Source organism: Dromaius novaehollandiae, chromosome 2 (assembly GCF_036370855.1).
Source record: "Dromaius novaehollandiae isolate bDroNov1 chromosome 2, bDroNov1.hap1, whole genome shotgun sequence".
In the NCBI taxonomy this organism is placed as follows: Eukaryota; Metazoa; Chordata; class Aves; order Casuariiformes; family Dromaiidae; genus Dromaius; species Dromaius novaehollandiae.
Genome location: NC_088099.1, coordinates 27,705,407 through 27,727,320, shown reverse-complemented (window position 1 = coordinate 27,727,320; position 21,914 = coordinate 27,705,407). Strand labels below are relative to the sequence as shown.

At 39.5% G+C, this 21,914-nt stretch overlaps 1 protein-coding gene across 1 annotated transcript in view; it reads right to left on the bottom strand.

The window, feature by feature from the left end:
* COL1A2 (collagen type I alpha 2 chain) overlaps nt 1–21,914 on the bottom strand; it is a 42,786-nt gene that overhangs the window by 12,060 nt on the left and 8,812 nt on the right. Inside the window, exons 7-37 of the mRNA XM_026098592.2 lie at nt 21,168–21,212; nt 21,014–21,067; nt 20,629–20,682; nt 20,182–20,235; nt 19,623–19,676; nt 19,274–19,327; nt 17,575–17,619; nt 17,271–17,324; nt 17,119–17,163; nt 14,500–14,553; nt 12,711–12,809; nt 12,579–12,623; nt 12,383–12,481; nt 11,808–11,861; nt 11,601–11,708; nt 10,642–10,695; nt 10,444–10,542; nt 9,529–9,582; nt 9,045–9,143; nt 8,223–8,276; nt 7,437–7,490; nt 7,263–7,316; nt 7,112–7,165; nt 6,252–6,296; nt 3,992–4,090; nt 3,196–3,303; nt 1,793–1,846; nt 1,186–1,239; nt 589–642; nt 431–484; nt 218–325 (exon numbers count right to left, since the gene is read on the bottom strand). Of these exons, the coding sequence (XP_025954377.1) occupies nt 218–325; nt 431–484; nt 589–642; nt 1,186–1,239; nt 1,793–1,846; nt 3,196–3,303; nt 3,992–4,090; nt 6,252–6,296; nt 7,112–7,165; nt 7,263–7,316; nt 7,437–7,490; nt 8,223–8,276; nt 9,045–9,143; nt 9,529–9,582; nt 10,444–10,542; nt 10,642–10,695; nt 11,601–11,708; nt 11,808–11,861; nt 12,383–12,481; nt 12,579–12,623; nt 12,711–12,809; nt 14,500–14,553; nt 17,119–17,163; nt 17,271–17,324; nt 17,575–17,619; nt 19,274–19,327; nt 19,623–19,676; nt 20,182–20,235; nt 20,629–20,682; nt 21,014–21,067; nt 21,168–21,212 (2,016 nt within the window). The remainder of the gene's footprint in view (nt 1–217; nt 326–430; nt 485–588; nt 643–1,185; nt 1,240–1,792; nt 1,847–3,195; nt 3,304–3,991; nt 4,091–6,251; nt 6,297–7,111; nt 7,166–7,262; nt 7,317–7,436; nt 7,491–8,222; nt 8,277–9,044; nt 9,144–9,528; nt 9,583–10,443; nt 10,543–10,641; nt 10,696–11,600; nt 11,709–11,807; nt 11,862–12,382; nt 12,482–12,578; nt 12,624–12,710; nt 12,810–14,499; nt 14,554–17,118; nt 17,164–17,270; nt 17,325–17,574; nt 17,620–19,273; nt 19,328–19,622; nt 19,677–20,181; nt 20,236–20,628; nt 20,683–21,013; nt 21,068–21,167; nt 21,213–21,914) is intronic.

Here is a 21,914-nt window from a genome sequence, read left to right as displayed (position 1 = left end):
TTTCAGTTCCAGACTCATGATCTGAGCCCATATAAATAGACTGACAAAATTTACATAACGTGTGAAAATCAGAATGGTGACTTTCCTCACAGCCTAGTTTGAAGTTTTGTTTTCTTTTTAATTACCTTTTTGAAATTCATGGCCCTTCAGGCTAGCATACTGCTTTCACAGCACAGGTAAGAACCATGTGTTTTACAGACAGATACAGTTCACTTACTGGTGGTCCAGAAGCACCAATTGGGCCAATAGCACCTGTTGGTCCAGTTTCACCCTTAGGTCCTTTAGGCCCACGCTCGCCTTTAGCACCAGGCTGACCAGCTGCACCCTATGGGCAGAAAAGAAATAAATGGGACAAAGAGTTGAAAAAACATGTAGAAGAAATAAATGAATGGTGCTGCATCAAGAAGAGGAAAATGGAAATGATACTCACAGGAGGTCCAGCAAATCCACTAGGACCTACAGGACCAGGCTCACCACGTTCACCCTAAAGACAAAGGGGAGAGGAATTGTTAGCACTGACTTGAAAGGGGTGTTTTTCTGAAGGCAGCATCTTCGATACAGGCATAGTTGTTGGAGTTTGCTACTTACAGGAATACCACGGGCACCAGCAGGACCAGCGGGACCAGCAGGACCTCCTTCACCCTAAAACAGATGGCAGAAATCATTATGACACTGTGGGAAGGTCACACTGTAGTCAGAAAAGATCTTGTGCATGGAGAGGATGTTACTGAAAATGCTTCAGTGTTGACCTGCCCTGTGTTAATAAACATTTCTCATGGTATCTGGATGGGATAAAGAATCATTCTGAGCTAATGTGTGGTCGTTTATCGCTATATCAGAATCTCTTCCCACAGTGTGAGGAGGACTGTGGAGACCGGTCTGAAATGGAGAGAACTCAGACAAAGCCCAAATCAAAATCTTCTCCCCATGTAACCCACTACCATGTGGATGCACATCTCCTCTCCTCCTTTCAGGAAAAGGCATGAGGTGCTATGGTAGACTTCCTTGAATAGTTCTACAGCCCCAATAACCCCTCCCTCCCAGACATGAAAAACTTACAGAAGTTGTATACACTAGCGAGATGAAGTTGTTTTTTTATTAGAATAGAAACTTCCCTTTATTAAATGTCCTTGTAGCATGTAAACTGTACAAACAAACAGACACTCTTTGTTCAAAAGGACTTACCCGATCACCAGCACCACCAGCAGGGCCAGGGGAACCAATAGCACCAGGGAGACCCTATAGATCAAGACAGAGACAAGTCACCATTTCTAACAAAATGTAAGCAAGAATGATCGCTTTAAACATTTTTTCTCCCTGGAATAGGTCAGACTTTGTTCCAGCTGTTTTAAATTGAAAGGACACCTGATTTTGTAAAACTGTACTGTTATTTTCCTTCCAAAGTACGATTCCAGGATGGGCGCCAAAATTCAAGTTAATGATAATGTTTTAAGTGGCTTTGCAGGCTGCCTTCAGAATCAGTTTTTTGGGCCACACCCACGAAGTTACAGAGGGAACATCACACCTTACAACTGTCTATGAAATATAAGGTTCTCTGCTGACATCATTTCTCTGCTTGTGTGTATGATATGTGATCACTTTTCTCTCCCACCCCTCAAATTCAAACCTCCCTGGACAAGAAGCAACAAAAACCACCTGGATTTGGATCAAGAGCAAGCAACTATAAGAGGAAATGAAATACACCAAGAAGTGAAAGTCCTGTACATCCTCTTTAGTTACTAAGTTCTGAAGTGTAGTAAGGTAGACTCAGATATAATCAAAAGATACTTACACGAGCACCATCTCTTCCGGTTGCACCAGCATCACCTCTCAGACCTGGGGCACCCTGGAATACACGGAGGGGGAAAAAAAAGCATTATACTGGCAATGAACACAGTTTGTAAGAAAGAAGCCTTGAACTGTTTGCTGCGTATGGATGTATTAACAAAGATATTTGCCATGCTGATTTTGGTTTGGTTTGGGAATGGACTTTGATTATTATTTCATTTTTATTGCTGAGTTGCAAGAAGAGAATTTGCAGAAAAAGGGATTTGGCATGCTTTTGAGAAATGTGAACCTCTCTCTTATATGGGAAATCTATTTGTTCACTCCCAGGTGGCAAGAATTTTGAATGGGATTTAAAATTCAAATACAAGTTGGAGTGTATTCCAAATGGTGAGTATAAATCCCCCTCAAAATCCTTTCTTTTGGCCAAGAAATAACTGTATGTAAAAATTCTCTTGGGAGTTCATGTTATACCTTATATTTGAAGCAGGAAAAGAATGGTTAAAAACAATGAAGTTGTACGAGTGGTCACATAAGACACTATATTTTGTATGATGACAAAAAGTGACATCCAAGACCATCACTCATGCCAAGAAATCAGACTGGCACTCTGTTCTATCTCTTTTCAAATGTACCCACTATTCTGCATTAATCTGCATGACAGTACATAGCGTTTTATAAAAAGGTGTAAGGAATTTCCATCTTAATTTCCTTACAATTGAATTTATACTAAATGACTTTTGATTCTTCTAGTCAAAACAAATAAAGCAGTTCTACAAATCTCAGTTTAGAGTTTAAACAGTGAACAGAAGAGAACATGGAAGATGTGCCTCACAATAAAAAAGTTATATGACTAATTATATGAATAAAGCAAAGGTAGTGACAGGACTAGCACTTGGCTAGATTTCACAGCTTTATAAGGACTTACACTGTCTAAGGTATTTTCTGATTTTATATCTATCTGATGTAATCATGTAATTTTTGTAACTGATTAACATACTATAGACACTGCACCTAGAACAGAGCTGTTAAGGATTCGACCAGAGGTCAGTCCTCTATGACCAGTAGGCCCATTCCTGCTGTTAAGCTTGTACTGAAAGACAGTTTTAATATGTCTTTGGCACAGGTAGGCTCATGGTTACCTAACCCTGTGAAGCACTGAATAACTGCCACTTAGACCAATTCCAAATGCTAAGCAAAGATCAGAGTACAGCCTTAGTATCTCAAGATTGTGAATCTGTTGGACCAACCAAATGTTTACTTATTGACTATTAATGATTCATCATGAAATACACTTTCACAGTAGATAAGTTACATTTGGGTAACCTATATTTTTTTCAGTTAACAAAATTTAAACAACCCCCAAACATGTGCATGCTGTAACAGAGCAGGTTAGAACATCTACCTTACCTTTTCACCCTTGCCTCCAGGAACACCAGCAACACCTCTTTCCCCTGGGATTCCACCAGGGCCAGCAGGACCAGGACCACCAGCAGCACCAACATTACCAGGCTCACCCTAGCAGCAACAGGATATCATGTAAGACAGGGTCAAACCATTCATAAAGTTTGGAACAAAATTTCCTTATTACTACTTTGCTTGTCTACCTGCTTGCTTGTAAATAGACTTAGTAGTAGTATTTGGCCTTAAGCTATTACACATATTCTACTTTTTCAGCTAGTGAAGATGCCAGATGTGAACACTCTCGCCGATTCTGTGGGCTCATAAGGTTTTACTGAGTCCCATATTCTAATAAACCTGAAAACTCAGCCCCATATTAAATTAGCATCAAACCAACTTTATTTTGGTAGATGATCACTCATTACTGTGCATTTTGGAAAATACTGCATATTAGATACAAGAACTTCTGTCCCACAGTATGTGCAAAGAAAGGTCAGCATGCATGTTGGCTAAAGTCTCTGACCCTGTCTCAAAACAGACTAATAGTATACCCAGCAGACAAGATGCATTCAAAATGGTTCCAAACTAGAGTTCCTTCCCATTGTCTGTAGCGCTAAACATAAAAAACTTTTGTATTAGTGTGGACAAGCTGGGATGGACCTTTACCACTTGGCAACACTTGAGGACACAGCCTAGTGGCCATGGTGTACAGGTAACTGTTATCAGCAACCAGTCACACCAAGGAGGTGTTTGATTTCCCACATCAGGAATTCAAGTGAGGCAGCAGCAGCTGGGAAAGGCATACCTTGTTACCATCAGGGCCTGGTGGGCCAGATGGACCACGGCTTCCAATGGCACCAGTAGGACCGACAGCACCACTTTCACCAGGAGGACCACGCTCACCCTGCAGGAGGCAGCCTGATTTGAGTTCTTCCTTGAATAGTTCTTTAGCTCAGAGACTCAAAAGCACTGATTGACAAAGCACTCATTGACATTTTGACAAAAAGACATCTAAGTGAAATGCCAAAGCCTTTCATCATGATAACAGCTGATAGTTTAAGTACAAATACTTCCTGAACTTTGTAGACTTTGGCTACTGTGCTCATTCTGATAATAAATGTCCTGCACGCCATTGTCAAATAGAGCTTCTGATACCAGTTTGGGGGCAGATTATAGAACCTAATGAAGTTAGAGCCATAGTAATTGGCAAAAAATTATTTTTACAGTGGCAAATACCTACGGAATATTGGAGAACAATGGCAACAACTAACGCCTACTAATGTGACCTCTATTTTATAACAAATAAAAGAATGAATTCTGAAACAAAGGTCAACTAGAGATGCGTAATCAGACACTGGGCTCAAATGCACAATGATTTATCAAAGATAGAAATATCAGTTTTACCAAAGAAATCTCAAATTATCCCAGTGTGATCAAGCCAGACATCAGTAAATAATCTCATAAGGTATAATGGAGACTACGAGTAAAGTTGGAGAAGCGGGCAGTTAGAATGAGAACTATGAAGTAGTAAAAAACTGGCTAAAGGAGAGATGGCATATTGTCCTGATATGCAACTATGATGCGGAAGGCTAACTTATTGTAGTGCTGTTCCCCCAGGGATATATTTCTTATATATTTTTTTTTATTAAAGCCAGAGCAGCAGGGAAAGAAGGAAAATGTCTATGAAATGTGCAGATATCAAAGATGGAAGTTCTTGTCAAGTGGAAGGAGGATTGTCATATTACACAGGAAAAAGTGGATAACCTTGCAGATGACAATAATAGTAGATGTAGGACAAAATTCAATAATGCAAAGTATAAGGCCATGTATTTAGGTACCAAAAATGAGGATCTGTGCTGTAAATGGGAATTTCATCTGCTGAAAATGACAGAAGGGGAAAGGTGATAACCAGTGGTGGCTAACAGTAGGATGTGGACATGAAAAAAGCAAATGTGACCTTGAGCAAGCAGTGAGGTATTTTTAGAAGTGTTAATGCCATTGTACAAAGCACTGGTAAGACCTAATTTGGAATACAGAAACACAGTCTGTCTGGGTTCAAGATGCTTAAGTCAAGCTAAAGCAGGTACAGATAGTGGCTACTACAGTGATGAAGTGAACAGAGAGCATATCTTAGAGAACTTGGCTTGGACAGATTAGCAAAATGAAAGTTGAAAGAGGACAAGGTTGTCTATAATACAGCCATGAGGCAGTAAATGAGGGTGGGGAAGTGCTAGAGGTGGATGATATGAATGAATGGCAGCATTTGTCATGAATACTTTCAGTCTGACAATCAGAAGGTTTACAATCATCACAGAAATGAGGAAACAGTACAACTAATTTAAATACCAACCTCAGTCTCTTTATAGGGGCGTTTGGAAAGCATATAATTAATCAAGCACTTTATAAACAGAGATTCTGAAACCTGAGTACTCATTCCTCTGCATAAATCTCTTCTCTCATTTAGGAAAGCCTCCACATGAAGCTCGCTGCAGATGCTTTCTCCACAGTGCAGAAGCGAAGTGAGATAGGGCAGTATCTACCAGTGACTGTTCCAGGCTTCCAGTGACTATTCCAGCCCACCATTTTTTGAATGTCAGACACTACCTTCATGGGAGGTAGGAGTGGGCTAGCAAGGTATGATAAGACTGAACTGGCCAGGATGGGCAGGTCTAGCCAGAGGTACTGGAGCTGAACATTTTTATATGCACCAAGCCTCAGTGTAACATTGTAGGAAGAATCTTGTGTCATCCACCTTCCCACTGTGAGACTCATTAATTAAAAAAATTGGATCAGCTCATTAGGATATCATTCCATAAGTAATCTTTGTATTGCTTATCTAGAAGTTTACCAACACTGGCAACTAGTGTATTATATAATTATATACCCCAACATGTAGAAAGAGCAGAGGAAATTCTCTTTCTTTTGTAGTAGTTTGCTGCAATAAATTATGTTCTGTAACTGAAAGGAGCTGTTTGTTTTGAAAAATGTGGAAATGTATATAGTTAATATTACTATTAAACACTCCATTAAGACAGTCTGTAGCATATTACAGATGAGTTACTCACCCTTGGGCCAGCAGGACCAGGAACACCAAATTCACCATGAAGACCCTAAAAGGGAGGAGATGGATTAGTAACGTTTATTTCTAAAGCAAACTTGTTACAGTTCTTAGCTTAAATTGTGTTCTGTTTTGTTTCTTAGTAGTAAATAGAAATGCTTCTCAAATGGCAGCAGCATATCAGAAATCTTCAGACTAAACCAGTCTTAGATACACAGAAGTATCACAGAAGATATTCTCATCCGAAGAAAGAATTAGTTATTAACTTCCAAGCTCATTGCTCACTTGTCTGGAACGTGCAGTGTAAGCTCTTTAACAGGGACACAGAGAGACGTAACTATGAGTTTTAAGGGTGGTTATGTCCTGCAGGATGTAAATCTACAGATTACATCATGCACTTCTACTGTACAGAACCTGTAGCCTGAATTACCACTGAATTACCTCAGTTGTATGCCACTGTTAAGCCACTGAAATCAACTGAAATGCAAAAGTATACAACTGGAGTAATACAGGTTAGATTGAACCATGAAGATTTCAAAAGAAATTTGAAATGAAATATTTTTCATGTATTGTTTTGTCTTTTGGAGGGCATTTTATTCCCTCTTAAGACTTGAAAAGCAAAAGATCGGCTTTGTTCCTTTTCATACCAAAACTTTGAAGAAAATAAATGTGTTGCAAGTGCCAAAAGGACTTCTTCATCTGTGGCTAGCTTTAACGAAAAGAACTATTAAACTTTGCATATAATGCAGAGCACTTTGTTTTGGCAAATGGATTCAACAGGCTCTTGCTTCACCACATGTGCAAGCATAAACATAATGCTTATGCAATGCCTGTCCCTACTTGTGGAGTATTGTATCTGTCACTCACCCTTTCGCCTGGTTTACCAGCTTCACCAGCTGGACCTGAGGGACCTGGCAGACCCTAAGTGTAAAGAAACAAGAATACAAATAAAATTAAGGGAGAAGCACTTAATGCATTGTAAACCATGGATAAGACTGAACAGAGCACAGTTATTTACCTGGAAGCCAGGAGGGCCAGCAGGACCTTGTTCACCCTTTCCACCCTGGTTGCCCTGGATAGAATGAAAAACAAGTGATTAACTTGGAAGCAGAAATACAGGAAAAAGGCTTTTCAAACAGGAAGTCCAATGGATGCAAGGTAAACCACAAAGTGGATGGAGGCTGTTACTTACAGTGACACCAGGAGGACCTTGAGCACCATTGTTTCCCTCAGGACCAGGAGCACCCTTAAACATGTTAAAAGCTGTTATTAGAAGTTTTGATTTATTATGAATAGCATCTCTCTTAAGTGCTGCTATGCTGAAAGCAAAGGCCTCCAGCTGTCTATTTTGAACACATCTGTACAGTTAAGCAAAAGTCTTAGTTTTATTCAACTTATATCTACTTGCTTATACAAGCTTCACTATCACAAGGTAGTGAGGGTGCTTACAACTTTAAATTCTGGTTATTGTTTTAGTTATTGCACCAAATTCATCCTTAAGAAAATTTCTTTCAGAACTACAGATCCAACAACCTGGCAGAGAGGCTGCATTTTTTCCCCCAACCAGGCTGTCAGTCATTTGATCTCTTAAAGCAGTTACTGACTGACAGTAAATGTCAGTTATAACAGTCAGTTTTATGACAGTTATTTGATCCCTTAAAAGTCTAGTACGTTTCAACCATCAGTAAGAAAGCTCTGGAATTTTGCAGGATAAACTCTCCTCTAAAATTTGCACATGAAATGCTATTTTTCTACTATTAATAGGAAAGTTACCCAAGAAGGGTAACTTTCACATATGTTAGTGTTAATCCTTAAGGAAGAGTCCCCACGGAGATGAAGTTAGATGCATGCATTGCAAAGTGCTATTCTGTTTCATCATCTATTCATGCTTGCACAAGACAATGCTATCTTGTTACAGTGGCCTTGAATATCTACTTTTTTCTCTCCATAGGTTGATATAGAAAATATATCCACATACCCGTGGGCCAGCAAGACCAACATTGCCTTTTTCACCAGGTTTGCCAGGCTCACCCTGAAGTTGAAATAAAAAGATACAAAAGCTAATCAAGACTTTGTATTAGGATAAAGACTGATACTCTCCTTGTCAGAAGGTTTACTGTAATGCTTTTTAACTCTAATCTTAAAAAAAAAAAGCTCTATCTGGCTTGTTGAACCAGTTAGAAAGAAAACCTACACAAGCAAACGTAATTTCTTTTCAAAACTCCTTTCCTTTTTTCTTGTATTTATTTTTTTGAGATCATAATCCAGGCCTATGACACTCTGCATAGTGGCATATGTAATACATTACACACGTGTGCACGTGTATGTATAGCAACACCACAAATTCAGGAGATAATTACTGTTATCTGTTGCATCTGTGGGACATATCAAGAACCCTACTGCAATTGGTAGCCTTTCTTCTATAAAAAGAGAGCTTTGGATTGTGCTCCATAAATAACAATATCCTGGAACTGAAACTTAGGCTTGGTGGCCAACTTTTACAGAACTTTTACTGAAGTGTACATACAGAAATGATAAAATGGGCATGCGGAAATGGTAATATGGACATATATTATCACTTAATGTTCAAATATCCATAAACCATTCTTTTTCATTTGTTTAATCATATTTTGGAAAATTGGAAAGTAATTCAAGACAGAACCTTTGAATGTAAGTGGATGTTTTCCAATGAAAAACGCAGCAGGACACAAGAAGACTTGTTTGATTGTTAGAGTTGGGGACCTACAGCTCTGTCCAGAAATACCTTCATAGTAACAGAAAGTTCTTCTATTGTACTTACAGTGGGACCTTTTGGTCCAGGGAATCCAATGTTGCCAGGCTCACCTCTGTTACCAGCTGGGCCAATTGGCCCAACCCTACCATCTGCTCCAGGGAAACCCTAGAATTAAAAAATCACACTATTAAAAGGCTGGGGTATCTTAACTGCTGCTTAGAGTTTAGTTTTAAGAGAAGTGTGCATTGAGAGGAACGTGCACTGAGTTAAATGCCCTTTAACTTTTAAAAGCTGTTTACAGATCACATGCACATGAATTCTTCCATTTTTCTCCCTTTTGTAGAGATGTTTATTTCTTCTTCCTTAATCCAGGACATAGGCCTGATCTGAGACCCACAAAAATGAATGGAAAGATTCTCATTGATCTTCTGGGTAGTATGGTGGTAAACAGTTGTGTTAGAGCTCAGTGGTGAAGTCTCTGCTTCCTAAATCTCAGTTTATGCCTATGTTTAGAATGCACTGGGCAAACAGTGAAAAACAAGGTACTTACAACAGGGCCTTCCTTGCCAGCAGGGCCTGGGCTTCCAGGCTGACCTGGGAGACCCTGAAAAAGAGGAGGTTTCTCACCAAACAGCTTACCCCCACAAAATTCTTTTTTCTACACATACACACAGAGAGTATCTATATACATTCTGGAAACAGGACTGTGTGTCTTATCAAGTTTACCTCTAAAACACAAAGTTTAATTTGATGGTATGTGCTTCCACTCCAGCTGAAAATGACTCAGTTTAGGTATGTACCTACTTCATTAGAATGAACTCATTTAGACCCTGCTTTTGCAGAAAATGTGATTAAACATTTGCAAGTCCCTAACAGTCCACATGTGCATTGGAAACGCACTTCATGAGGTGGAGTAGGAAGGGAAGGAGGGAGGATTAAAGAGGATGGAAGTAAATGACATGCACATAATCTGACTGGGATCCTGCACCACTGAAGTGGATGGCTATTTTCAGTGAAATCAGTTGCAAAATAAAATCAAAATAATTGAGATCAGTCATCCCACACCATTTTAGTAGGATTTCCTTTTCTTTTAGTTAGTATGAGTTACAGAGGACATGCACACTTCCACTATGATCTTAATGATCATGTTCTGTAAATCATCACAAGATGAACCACCTCTCAGAAGTTAGTGCAGTATCCAGTCCAGGGGAACCTGCTTCCTGACCAAGGCAATCAGATGCTAACCACGTTCAAAAGAAATTAATTTCAATAAACATTATGACGTTACTTAATCATTTTCTCACGGGTGGTTTTTCAATGGATTGATGGAAATGCCTTAACTGTGGTTAGCACAGACTGATTTTTTGCAGTTGGAATTCTGAATAGTTTTGTCCCTAAAAGTTAAGTCATTTAAGTCATTTCTTTTTGCACAGTTCTGTAATAAAATCACAGAGTTCAAACTTACTCTTGGACCCATAAGACCAGGCTCACCAGGGCGGCCAGCATCACCACTAGGACCCTTAGCACCAACAGGACCACTAGCACCACGGTTACCAGCAGGTCCCTACCAAAATAAATAAAATTAGACAGATGTAACAAAAAGCATCACATCTGTATGTAAAAGGAAATGGTTCAGAAACAGTGACTCAGACAAAAGCCTCACCATGACACCAGCTCTGCCATCAGCTCCGGGGAGACCACGGGATCCAGGCACGCCCTGCAAATGAACACAAAATAAATCAAGAAAGGGAAAGAGATAAATCCATTTCTGTAAGGTGGACACATTCACTAAATTTCAGCCTTCCAAGCAGATCTGCTGAATTTGAGATTTAGAGTATAGTTCTTTAGAATTTATAGTATACCTCTAAACACACAGAGCTCAGTGCAAATGTATATTCTGAAAGAAATCACTCCCCCCTCTTTTTGATTTCTTTAAATTCTGATCTTTCGGAATCAAAGCATTTTCAGTGTTCAGTGTAACCTAACCACAGGTCTGGCTAGCAGCTAGGATCCCTTACTTGATCTGTGCTGTTTCACCTTCACTTCTCTGCAGAACCTTACTGGCTTCTCTATGGCTCTGTGGACCCTATACATGATGCAATACTGCATCCTTATTTCTATCAAAAAAAAATGGTGAAAACAGTCATTTTCCCTATCCTTTCCCAGTGAATTCTTGCTCTCACAGGAGGCCATGTGCCTCCTGAAGGTCACTGAGTTGTTTTCTTGCCCAGTGAAAAGGGTACCAAGCACCCCTAAAGACACTGAATTGAAACTTTTGCCTCATATTAACATGTGAACCACTATTTCTTTTAAGCAGTTAAATCCTCTAACAAGGCTTCAACAAAAGTCAAAGATAATGCACTAAATATTAAACACTGCATAAAGAAAGCAGCCTGTAATTACATTTCAGGGATAAGACAGTAAACAGCATTAATACAAAGCAAAAATAGGTTTGGTCAAAAGTAATCAAAGGGCTCAGAATGGCAAATGGTCTTTACTTAGCAGCATTACTGTAAATTTAATGACTCATAATTTCTTAATTTGCCTTTGTGAGTCTAGTTTTATCTTCTCTTTCCTTTTTGCTTCTAGTCTGGAACATGAGGGGGAAAAAAAAAAACCTACTCTCAGACCAGCGGGGCCTGGGGGACCAGCAGAGCCAGGTTCACCAGTGCTGCCTCTCTTGCCTTCCTCACCACTGGGACCAGGAGGGCCAGCGGGTCCAGCAGCACCCTGTTGGAGGCAAACAGAGGAAAATGTCGTCAGACGTTGTGTAGGAGATGCTATCAGACTTTATCCACTGAAACAACTTTCACATGTCACCATACTTACAGGCTCACCCTTGTTGCCACTTTCTCCCTTGGCACCTGCAGGGCCTGGTTCACCCTAGCGTCCAACACAAAAAGAGATCATAGAATTAAGCATCATTCTAAAATATTTCTTCTATGCAGCTTTTCCATGAATCAAAAAATAACCATCCAATGTCATGCCTGCTTCTATTTTGTAGTCAGAGAACCTTCTTTGCCTTAACAGGCATGACTGATGTATAGACAACGAGTATGTTAAAGATGATTAGAAATTACATTAATTGAACTATGAAACATTCAGGGTTGGTTTCTCTGGTAAAGATACCCACTCAGGGCCTGATTGTGAGACTGCTGCCAGATAGCATCAACACAGACAGAGCTTAATAGTCTTTGCACCTAAAGGAGTACAAAGCAAACCTCTTCAGTCCCAGTGGCTGAAGCAAGCAGTGAGATACAGAAATGAACTACGATGTTTACTTATAGTGAAACAATGAAAATGTCTGCATTAAACTCAAAAATATAACCAGAGAAAATCCTTTACTACTGTGGACACTTTGTTCAATTTTCAAAAGAAGGCGTGCAATAGATGAGGTCACTTACCACAAGTCCTCTAGCACCACTAGGACCAGAGGGGCCAGGAGGACCAGGAATACCACGGGGACCGGGCAGACCAGGAGCACCAGCAACACCAGGAAGACCCTGCCAGCAGAGAGAGAAAATGTGTTGTGAACCCATTATCTTTTCTGTAACTGAAATGTTTTTTGAAGAAATGAAGCATGTGTATGGCTGTACTTACAGCTGCACCTTTAGCCCCAGGAAGACCATTAGCACCAGGGTTGCCCTATTAGGACAGAAAAAAAGATATCAGTTAATTCAGAGCCTCAGATGAACCCATCGAACAATAGTTAAGGTTTGACAATTTACTTACTGGAGGGCCAACAGGGCCACTAGAACCAGGAAGTCCAATCTCTCCTCTTGGACCAGCAGGACCAGTAGGGCCAACATTACCAGCAGGTCCGATTTCACCCTGTTTGACAAAAGGACAGAGCCCTCTATCAGTGTGCACACTGTTAGGGCAGTAGTGTACCAATCTGGTGTTAACCTGATATTAAGAAGACAGCCTCATATATATTCCTGTTTCAGAGGGCAGGCAATCAAGGAGCTGAGAGCTTTTTTTGGATTTTAGAGGCACTGAAGCTGGGAAGCCTAGGCAGGCCCCATTGAAGCTCATGGGTAACGTGTAAACAATGGATGTTGAACATGTCTGAGAAACTATGTTATCACCCTGGATCACACAGAAGGTTGACCTAGACTGCAGCCTAGTGGCCTCCATGACTGTCCTGAGATGCCTCCCAAAGTTTAACAGACCTATTTCACCATTACCTGACACCCTAAACTGTCATGTGCACTGATGCTAAATGATGCCTGATGTTGTGGGACAGCGTTTACAGTGGTGTAAATAACAGGAAAAAAGATTCCTGGTATAAGTATTCACTAAGTCTACTATAGATGAGTAAACTGAATAAGACAACTTCTCTTCGGCAATTTTGTAAGTAGCCAGGATTTACCCTGGACATGTACGTCTTCTCTCAAAATTACATGATCTAATCACATTGACATCTGCATCAGAGAAGACTTCACGGTTTCCAGAAGTATTGCATTTTGACAAGAGTAACCAGAGTAGGACCTCAAATTCGCCTCATCTTCCCTGCAGCTAATATACAGAGGACTAGCAATCAATGCTCCAATTTCTTCTATATCAAGACGAGAGTTTTGCCTGCTCAGATATGGAGTTTGTGTATTTGTGTTAAGGATGAAAAAAGCGCCACCCTACATCAAAGTGTGTGCAAATCCAATACAGCTCTAGTTTTTTTGACAAATGGTCAGTGGAATTTTTAAATGCAGCAGAATTGAACACTTGTCCCAAATCCTCTGTCATTCCTTGGACAAACTAGAGTTCAAAATAATGAGTTTTACCCAGGTGAAAATGCTAAGATCTGAGCAATAAAGCAAAATGGTATTAGCCTAAACCTGAAAAGTTTAAATGCAATTTCTCCACTGCAATTTTAAGAACCCACATTGGAAGGAGCCTGATACTCAACTGTAGCTTCTGTGCCCTCCAATACTTCTGTAAAGTGATGTAAACTGCTACTTTGCTTAGTTGTCATGATCCATGTTGCCTTTCAAAGGTGTATACAACTGAACCATGTAGGAAACAAGAAAAATTAGATTCTATACCTCACTGAGCCTGCCTTGCATCATTCCTGAGTCAATGTCTACCTAATTAATTAGTAACCATAGATCCTAGAACATGACTTGCTGGTTGTGCTGGCCTCCTGGTCTTTATTCTACAAATATTTTGGATGTAGAACTGCAACTGTCACACAAGCCAAAACAGTCACTTCTGGAATAGAATGAGATTCAGATACCATAGCAGAATTCTCCTCTCAGTAACACTGTATTGTATTAAACAACCTGGGAACATTTGAATGCTGAGAGTGGGAGGAAATCAACTGTGAAATAACACATGTACTTTAAAGTAGTATTCCTGTAAATGAAATTCTGCAAGTGCTGTAGGGGCTTATCCTCATTCTGGTCTATAACTGTCTGATACAAAAGCACTTCCATTTTAGAGAGGGGTGTTTTTGGCTGCCCATCAACACTAATTACTATATTTCTTCTCTATCAAATATACCAACAGAAGCAGATTTTCATACCTTAGCACCAGGAGCACCTGGGAAACCTGGAGGACCAGCAGCACCAATAGGGCCCTACAAAATGAAAGAAAAGTAGTTGTTTAATGGGGTTTTGTGACAATACAAGCACCTCCTTGCTAAAGTAAACAGATAAAATAAAACAAACAAAACCAAAGTTACTTAGACATCACATTATCACCCCAGAATATCAGTGTGCCTTTTCCATCTCCAAACCGACAGGTTTGGTTGAGATCAAGGCTGAAAAATGTTTGTAGAGCAGCTATGAAAATGTGAGTTAAGCAATGTTGGGTCAAATCTTGCCCTGAAGCCAAACACCTGAGACAGAATAAATAGAGGATGGGCAGAGGCAGACATCCGCAAGGCAAGCTGTCTTGCTGTACACTCCCACAGTGAATGAAGGGGAGCACTGCACCCTGCTACTGTAAGTATTAGGTGGCCATTTCCAGCACATTCCCCATGCTGAAGAAATTGTGCACACTTTCACTTCAGCAGCCATTCTGGCCAGCAGCAAGAGCCCTGTGTGGCTGAGAGCATCTGCTCTTCTCCGCACATGGGAACAGGACTGGTTTCCTAAGATCTTCGGAGCGCTTTAGAAATCGGTGTCTGACAATCTATACTGGCGTCAATGAGAACGTTTCCATTGACTTCTCTAGAAATCGTGTCAGCAGCTGAGAGCAAGAGTTGATTCTAAGGGATGAATGGATTAGAAATCTTGATTCATACTCAGAGGATTTGTTTTGAGGCAGTGAGTATGTGCAGTCCCCATGCCCATTCACTAAACTTTTTTTTAATGGCAAAGGCAAAGACACGTCAGCTTGATGAGGGCCTTTACTGATTCTACTATGTTTTGTTATCACTGTGAGATTACTATGGGACAAGCTTCCTAGAATAGGATACACAGACACCACAGGAGAAATACACTGATTGATTCATAGCCTTGGTTATTTTTTAATACCTACAAACACAAAGGGATAGCTTTTCTTAAATTTTCTTAATACATTAATGAAATATCCAACTCATTCATAGCTACTGGGGACTGACATCTCATTTCTAGTAAGATAACATCTTTTAATTATAAATATTTATTTAAAACTTATTGGCTTTAGCTGCCTCACAAATCCAAGGGAAGGCAATTGGTCAACCTGTATTGCACGGAGGAACTGGATTCTGACATTCTATAAGCTATTGTGGTTGTCATATATTTGGTCCCTGGAATTCTCACTAATGTTATGCAAGTAATGAGAGAGAGGCTAAGCGCACTCTAAAATATCTACTTGCTGAATTTCCATTATGTTGACTCTTCTGATGTTTTAAATTCCCAGCGGCAAGGAGAATATAGAAGTATATACACATACATATAAAAGTATATATTTTAACACTCTTTTTAAACTAAACAGAGAAATTTTTTTATATATATAAAAAGTGCTATAGAGAACATTTATATCACTATGTCCTAAGTACGTGTAAAATAACTTCAGCCTGGCATAGTTCAGACACTGGGACCCAATGCAGATCTCATGCTGTTATTGCACACACAGAATAACACCTCAGCAGTCAGCAACTTCAGAGTATATTTTCCTACAGCAACTCATTAACTTTCAAGATACCTACAAAGGTTTGGTTCTACTAAAAAGTTTAAATCAGATCTTGGCTGTAAGGTCTCTATTTGCCTGCAAATAAAAGGCCAAATCATATATACTTTTAAAATGTCTCAAATGGGAGAACTGAAGTGAAATCCATACCTCTACTAATGTTCTACCCTGTTAAAGCATGACAGATGTTTGCATTGACTGGGAGTATTTAAATCACTTCAGCAAATCTGACAAAACCAAGTGCTGCTCCATCAGCTCCATCTATCCAGATTCTTAAGGCTGGAAGGGAAAGCTATTCTGGGCTATTCCTGAAGTTTTTACAGCTTTAAAAATATACCCCTATCCACACATTTATTTCAGGAAAATAAATGAGGTTTACTGAAGCCAGTGGTAAGCAATGGCAATACTAACTCCTTTTAAGGGGATAATTCTGCATTGGATCAGCAGTTAGATTAGTCATTGTTTTACCAGTCAGATCACAACAGTCACATCTTGCTAGCCTTTCATACTTAGCTCACATAACTCAGGTATCGGTGCCAAATGAAAAAGGTTAACTCCTGTTAGTCAGGCAGGACAATGTTGCAGGTGCAAAGTTGTGTCCTGGAGTACATATACAGCTTCAGGTTGTGTATAATTTTAGTCATTTGCATGTGCATGGTATGTACCTGTTAAAGAAGGTACACAGTATCTTTAGTTTTGGGAGGAGAACTGTTCTGCTACACTGCTGTAAATGAGGAATCTGATCACCAGGTGTTTCCCCACGAATTTTCCAGTATAAATGACAGAACATTTGGTCCCTTGACACAGGTAACAGCTGTGTTTAATCTAAATTCTGAGGCTCTTAGGAAATAGTCTGCAAAAGGGTTTTTTCATTAATTCTTTTTGTGACAGTCTGATATACAACAAATAACAGTGTTAAAGAAGTCCACAAAGTCAACTTCCCTGAAGTCCAAGAAGCCCTCTGTAAGCAGAGCTAGACACAAGACCTAATGGAACTGGACTGTCAAAGATCAAGAATGGAACTTACAGCAGGTCCAGTGGGGCCACCACTGCCGTCACTTCCACGAGCACCCTATGAGTAAAGAACATGAGAACTAGAATCTGGCAGAAGATCTGAAGATCAGAGAAAGCCACAGTAAGTGGCTGGTCATGATAACAGACAGATGGGTAGCCACTTACAGCTGGTCCAGGGGCGCCTATTCTTCCTCTCTCACCAGGGAGACCACGAGCACCCTGCAAAAAACATTGAATTAACTCATTTAGACCTATTCACTGAGCAAAGATATATTCTTTTTTCTTCTGCTAAGTCTCTGTATGAAGTGGGTTGCAGCCAGGCAATGCTGTTCCAAATATTCACTTTCTATTACATCAGAGCATCTTGCTAGATGGAATGTCATTGATGACAGTAATTGGCCAAGATTCTGGCTGAACTGTATCCAACAGATCATCATTTTGCATATTATGAACAGTAGTAAATACTTACGGGTTGTCCTGGGGTACCATTTTCACCAGCGGCACCAGGTTCTCCCTACAAAAAATGAAAGTTCAAAGGCTTAAATCACCCAAAGGATGCTTCAGACAGACAGCACTACAGCATCTAGAGACATATTCAACAAGCTGGATCCTGCTCTCATTGTCTCCTGTGGCACTGACAACACAGTGTACAACAGCACATCAGCTCCTGGGGGCGCAGAGGCTCTAACTGTCCCTGCATATATTGGAATATAGCTGTTTGCAATCCTCGTAGAAGAGGAGGCCCAGAGCAAGTAGCTCCTCTGACCCTTCTCAGCTTTCTTTAGCCCTTTCTTTATTCTCTGACATTTACTGTGTAGTACATATTTCAGAGAGACAGTATAGAGAGCCAACTAGCACTTCATATTGACTGACAGCTTTTTCTTAGCTAGAGTGGAAACATAATCATGTTTTTGTTTGCCTTAGATTAAGGTGACAAACTTCCCATGCTGTCTTGTCAAATGGCTGGAAATAAGGATCCACCTCAGCTATTTGTATCTTAAGACCAATAATAGTGAGATATGAACGACAGCCATTGCAACATGACTTCTCTCCCTTTGCTATTAAGTGTTCCCAACAGGTCTGCAGTTCATCTACTCTGGTATCCTGAATATATATGAATATACCTAATCTTAGATGCTGCAAACAACACTAATTTTTGTTTTCATTACTGCTTTTAACACAGTTATATCATGAGTGACTTTGATTTATTACGCTCGTGTTTTCCAGTCAGATTAGTACTCTTACTAATAACTGTTCTCTCATTTACGTAATTGCTTTATCTGCTTTTAACCTCCAAAGACTGGACAGACTGTTTGCTGTCTGGTTACTAAAACTTTTTCTGGAGATCGACAAATTGCACTGATATTGGAGAATGCTATGCTACAATCAGTAACTCTATAAACAAGTAGTGCTAAGCTCTTGGAAACAAACATTAGGGAGAATTAGTGTTTGAGTTGTACATAGTTATATAAATGTTTCTTGAATCCATAACTACTGTGAATTAACAGCAGCCTTAAAATTTCCTATGACCCAGGAGTGGTTTTAAGAACATTGCTATTAGGGACTGAAATGGAATGGAAGAACAGAGAAAGGGTTTAGGAGATGGAGAGTTTGCTAAAAAATGTTTCTAGACCATGTTGAAAAAAATTTTGTAAAGATTGTCTTTAAATAAGTGTTAATCTGAGGGAGGTAAAAAGGGAAAGATTTTGAATGGATGATTTTGGTCTATTTGGTTTTTGAAGCTTTACCAGAAAGCCCCAGAGTAGAGCATGTGCCTCACACAGCAAAATTATGTAGAAAAAATAGGTATTTTCATTTTAGTGTGCTCAAAAAATATACCCAAACCCAGAACACATTCCATAGCACAGCAGAGACAGGAAAATCAGCCTTATTTTAAGTGCTGCTAGAAAGCTAATCATTAGGAGCCCAGTTCTGCAGCTCTTACTCTTTAGAAGTACTCACCTGACTACTTGCTTAAGGATAAGGCCCCCAGCACAATTTCGCATGTTAAGGTACATTATTTATCTTACATGGATTCTCTGGTTTTTAGGTTATTTCAGCTGAGCAACGTTTAATGACAACATGGAATATTAACTGGAAGGGACTTCATAAGTATCTTGCTAGAAAGAGTTGTAAATGCATTCTACATTCTCAGATTTCATCTTTACCTTGATGCCAGGAGTACCAGGTTGTCCCTTTTGACCATCCAAACCATTGTGTCCCTATATTGGATAGAAAAATAATTAAGCATGTTTTTCTCACCAACTGCTATATACAAACTCTTGTCACATAAGGTAAATCCTTCTTTCCATACAAAACTATTTCTTAATGATGATAACCATAGGATTTTTAAAAAAATCATTTTCTTATATCAGAAGACATTCAAAACTTCAAAAAGATTCATGCACTTAGAATACATACTTCCATCTTTGAGGGAATTTCCAGAGGTTTTCAGTATGCTGAAGTGTCATCAGCCTTAACCATACAGGTAAAATAGACACACACATACACACTCACCCTAATTCCCTTAAAGCCAGGCAGACCAGGAGTTCCGGGGAAACCACGAGCACCCTATAAAACACAGAGAGCATGAATGATTGTCTCTCATGTTATATATTTCAGTCAATAAGCAAGTAAAAGCGTAAGCCTTTCAACAGAAATTTGTGAGTAGATTGGGGCCCTGATCAGTCAAATATGCAATACAGTCAATTCCAAAACCTCCCAGTATCACACTTGTTCTGAGACTAACAATAATCAACCTGATTTTCCAGTTCTGAATCCCACAAATTTCATGCATTAACGTGATAATACAGCTATTTCAGTTTTTTTATGCCAATGTGCCTGCTCACCTCCTCCCGTGTGACTCCTAATTAATAACAGAAGTGACACAGTGAGAAAAGCTTTTCTGGGGAAAAAAGATCCATAACTACATAATATCCCTGAAAGTAAGGACTAAAATTGAGTATTACCCATTTGGGGTATATTACTACATTGTTAATGTGGTGTAACTCAGAAATTTCCTTGTTTCATTGATATGAAAACTGTTTTGTATTATATACAGTAGATCTTTACTTACCTGAGGGCCAGCAACACCCCTCTCACCAGGTCTTCCAGGTTTGCCAGGGTGACCCTAGAAAATGCAATAAAAATACACTAAAAGGAAAGCTCCTTTTATAAAAGAAAAACCTAAACCATTTAAAAAAGACAAGACAGTAACAGAGTGTCTCCTTTTCAATAAATACAGAGGGCTTGTAGGCTTTTAAGTTTCCCTTTTCCTATATTCAGAAAGCTAAATAATATATTTTGGAGAGATTTTAAAGTTATCCATTTTTCTGTATATATTTCCAACATACTGCATCTCTTGTACTATAAAATAATTATTTCAGGGGTTTAATTCTTCTATCAAATATTAAATGAAAGATGTAAAAAAGTTATGGCCGCTAGAATGCTTAGCTTGATAACCTAATGTACAAATTTGAATCACAGCCCTAGTGGAGATGAAAAACACTTAACAACCACTTACGTCTTCACCAGCCTTTCCAGGAGGACCAGGGGGACCACGAGGACCCTGCGGACCCTATTAAAAATAGACTGAGGATTAGTTCAAGCATCCCTCTTCAAATAAGACTCTTTACTGGTTTCTGACTTGAGTTTGGGCATGACTGGAGCCTGAACTGAATCAAGGTCCTTCCATCCTAATTGATTTTGCAGTTCATGAATTTCCAATCTGTAGGAGTCTGAATCTGAGAGTTCAGCTCTGTTTCTGCAACAGGATCAATCAGGAACATCCAATTTGAACACGCATGGATGTGTATATGGGTAGGAGTAACAGGCCTAAGCATTACAGGCCTACCTCTGCCTCCTATGTCTAATGCTAACAGTGTGTGCAGGGGGAAATATGTACTTACTGTTTGACCAGGTTCACCAGGCTCACCAGGAACACCTTGGAAACCAGGAGGACCCTAAAAGAGGAGTGAGATTTTGTTAGTGTTTGAAAAGAATACTTTGGAATTTTATAGGTATGTCTAATCTCTCCCAGAGAATCAATGTGATTGTACTTACAGGGGGTCCAGATGCTCCAGGTGGGCCTCTAGGTCCCATTAAACCCTAGGGGATATAAATACAAAACGTTAAAAAAAAATCACCATTATTTAAACTCGTCTATAACACCAATTCCCAGTGACCCTAAAAGCATGGTGAGGATTACAATTTTCAGTGTGCAATGTCTAAATCAAGCAAGTTAAGAGGAAGTTAAGAGATCTGCATGAATTTGCATAGGAAGCCCAATTACAAGCAGATCTTGTGATGCCGATAAACCAGCAGAGAATCCAGAAAGATCATTAAGGATGTACTATTATGGCTGAGAATCTTGTAATTAGCTTATTTTCCTGTTCTAGCTTGTTAACGAATACTTTTGTGCACCATTTCATTCCTCTAAATACCCTCTGCTTTCCTGTGCAGAAACTTCCACAGTTAAAAGGCTGGGAGCGGGGGGTTATAACTACACACATACCCACAGTAAAACCACAGCCAGCTATTATTAAGAGAGGTTGTATTTTGGAGCCTATCAATTTTATGACATGTTTCAAGAACAGATGTCTGGGGAAGAATGATCATTAAAACAACAGACAAGTATAAGGGAAAACAAATTTGTATGAATGGCAGTATGACCTTGAACTGGAAAGTTCATGCACTCTTTTGGAAAGAAATCAAACAACTCTGTAAGTATTGTGTATACATCTATTTCAGATGACCTATTTCTATTTAAATCTTTTTATATTCAGTTTTTGACTAAATTCTCTTCATTTT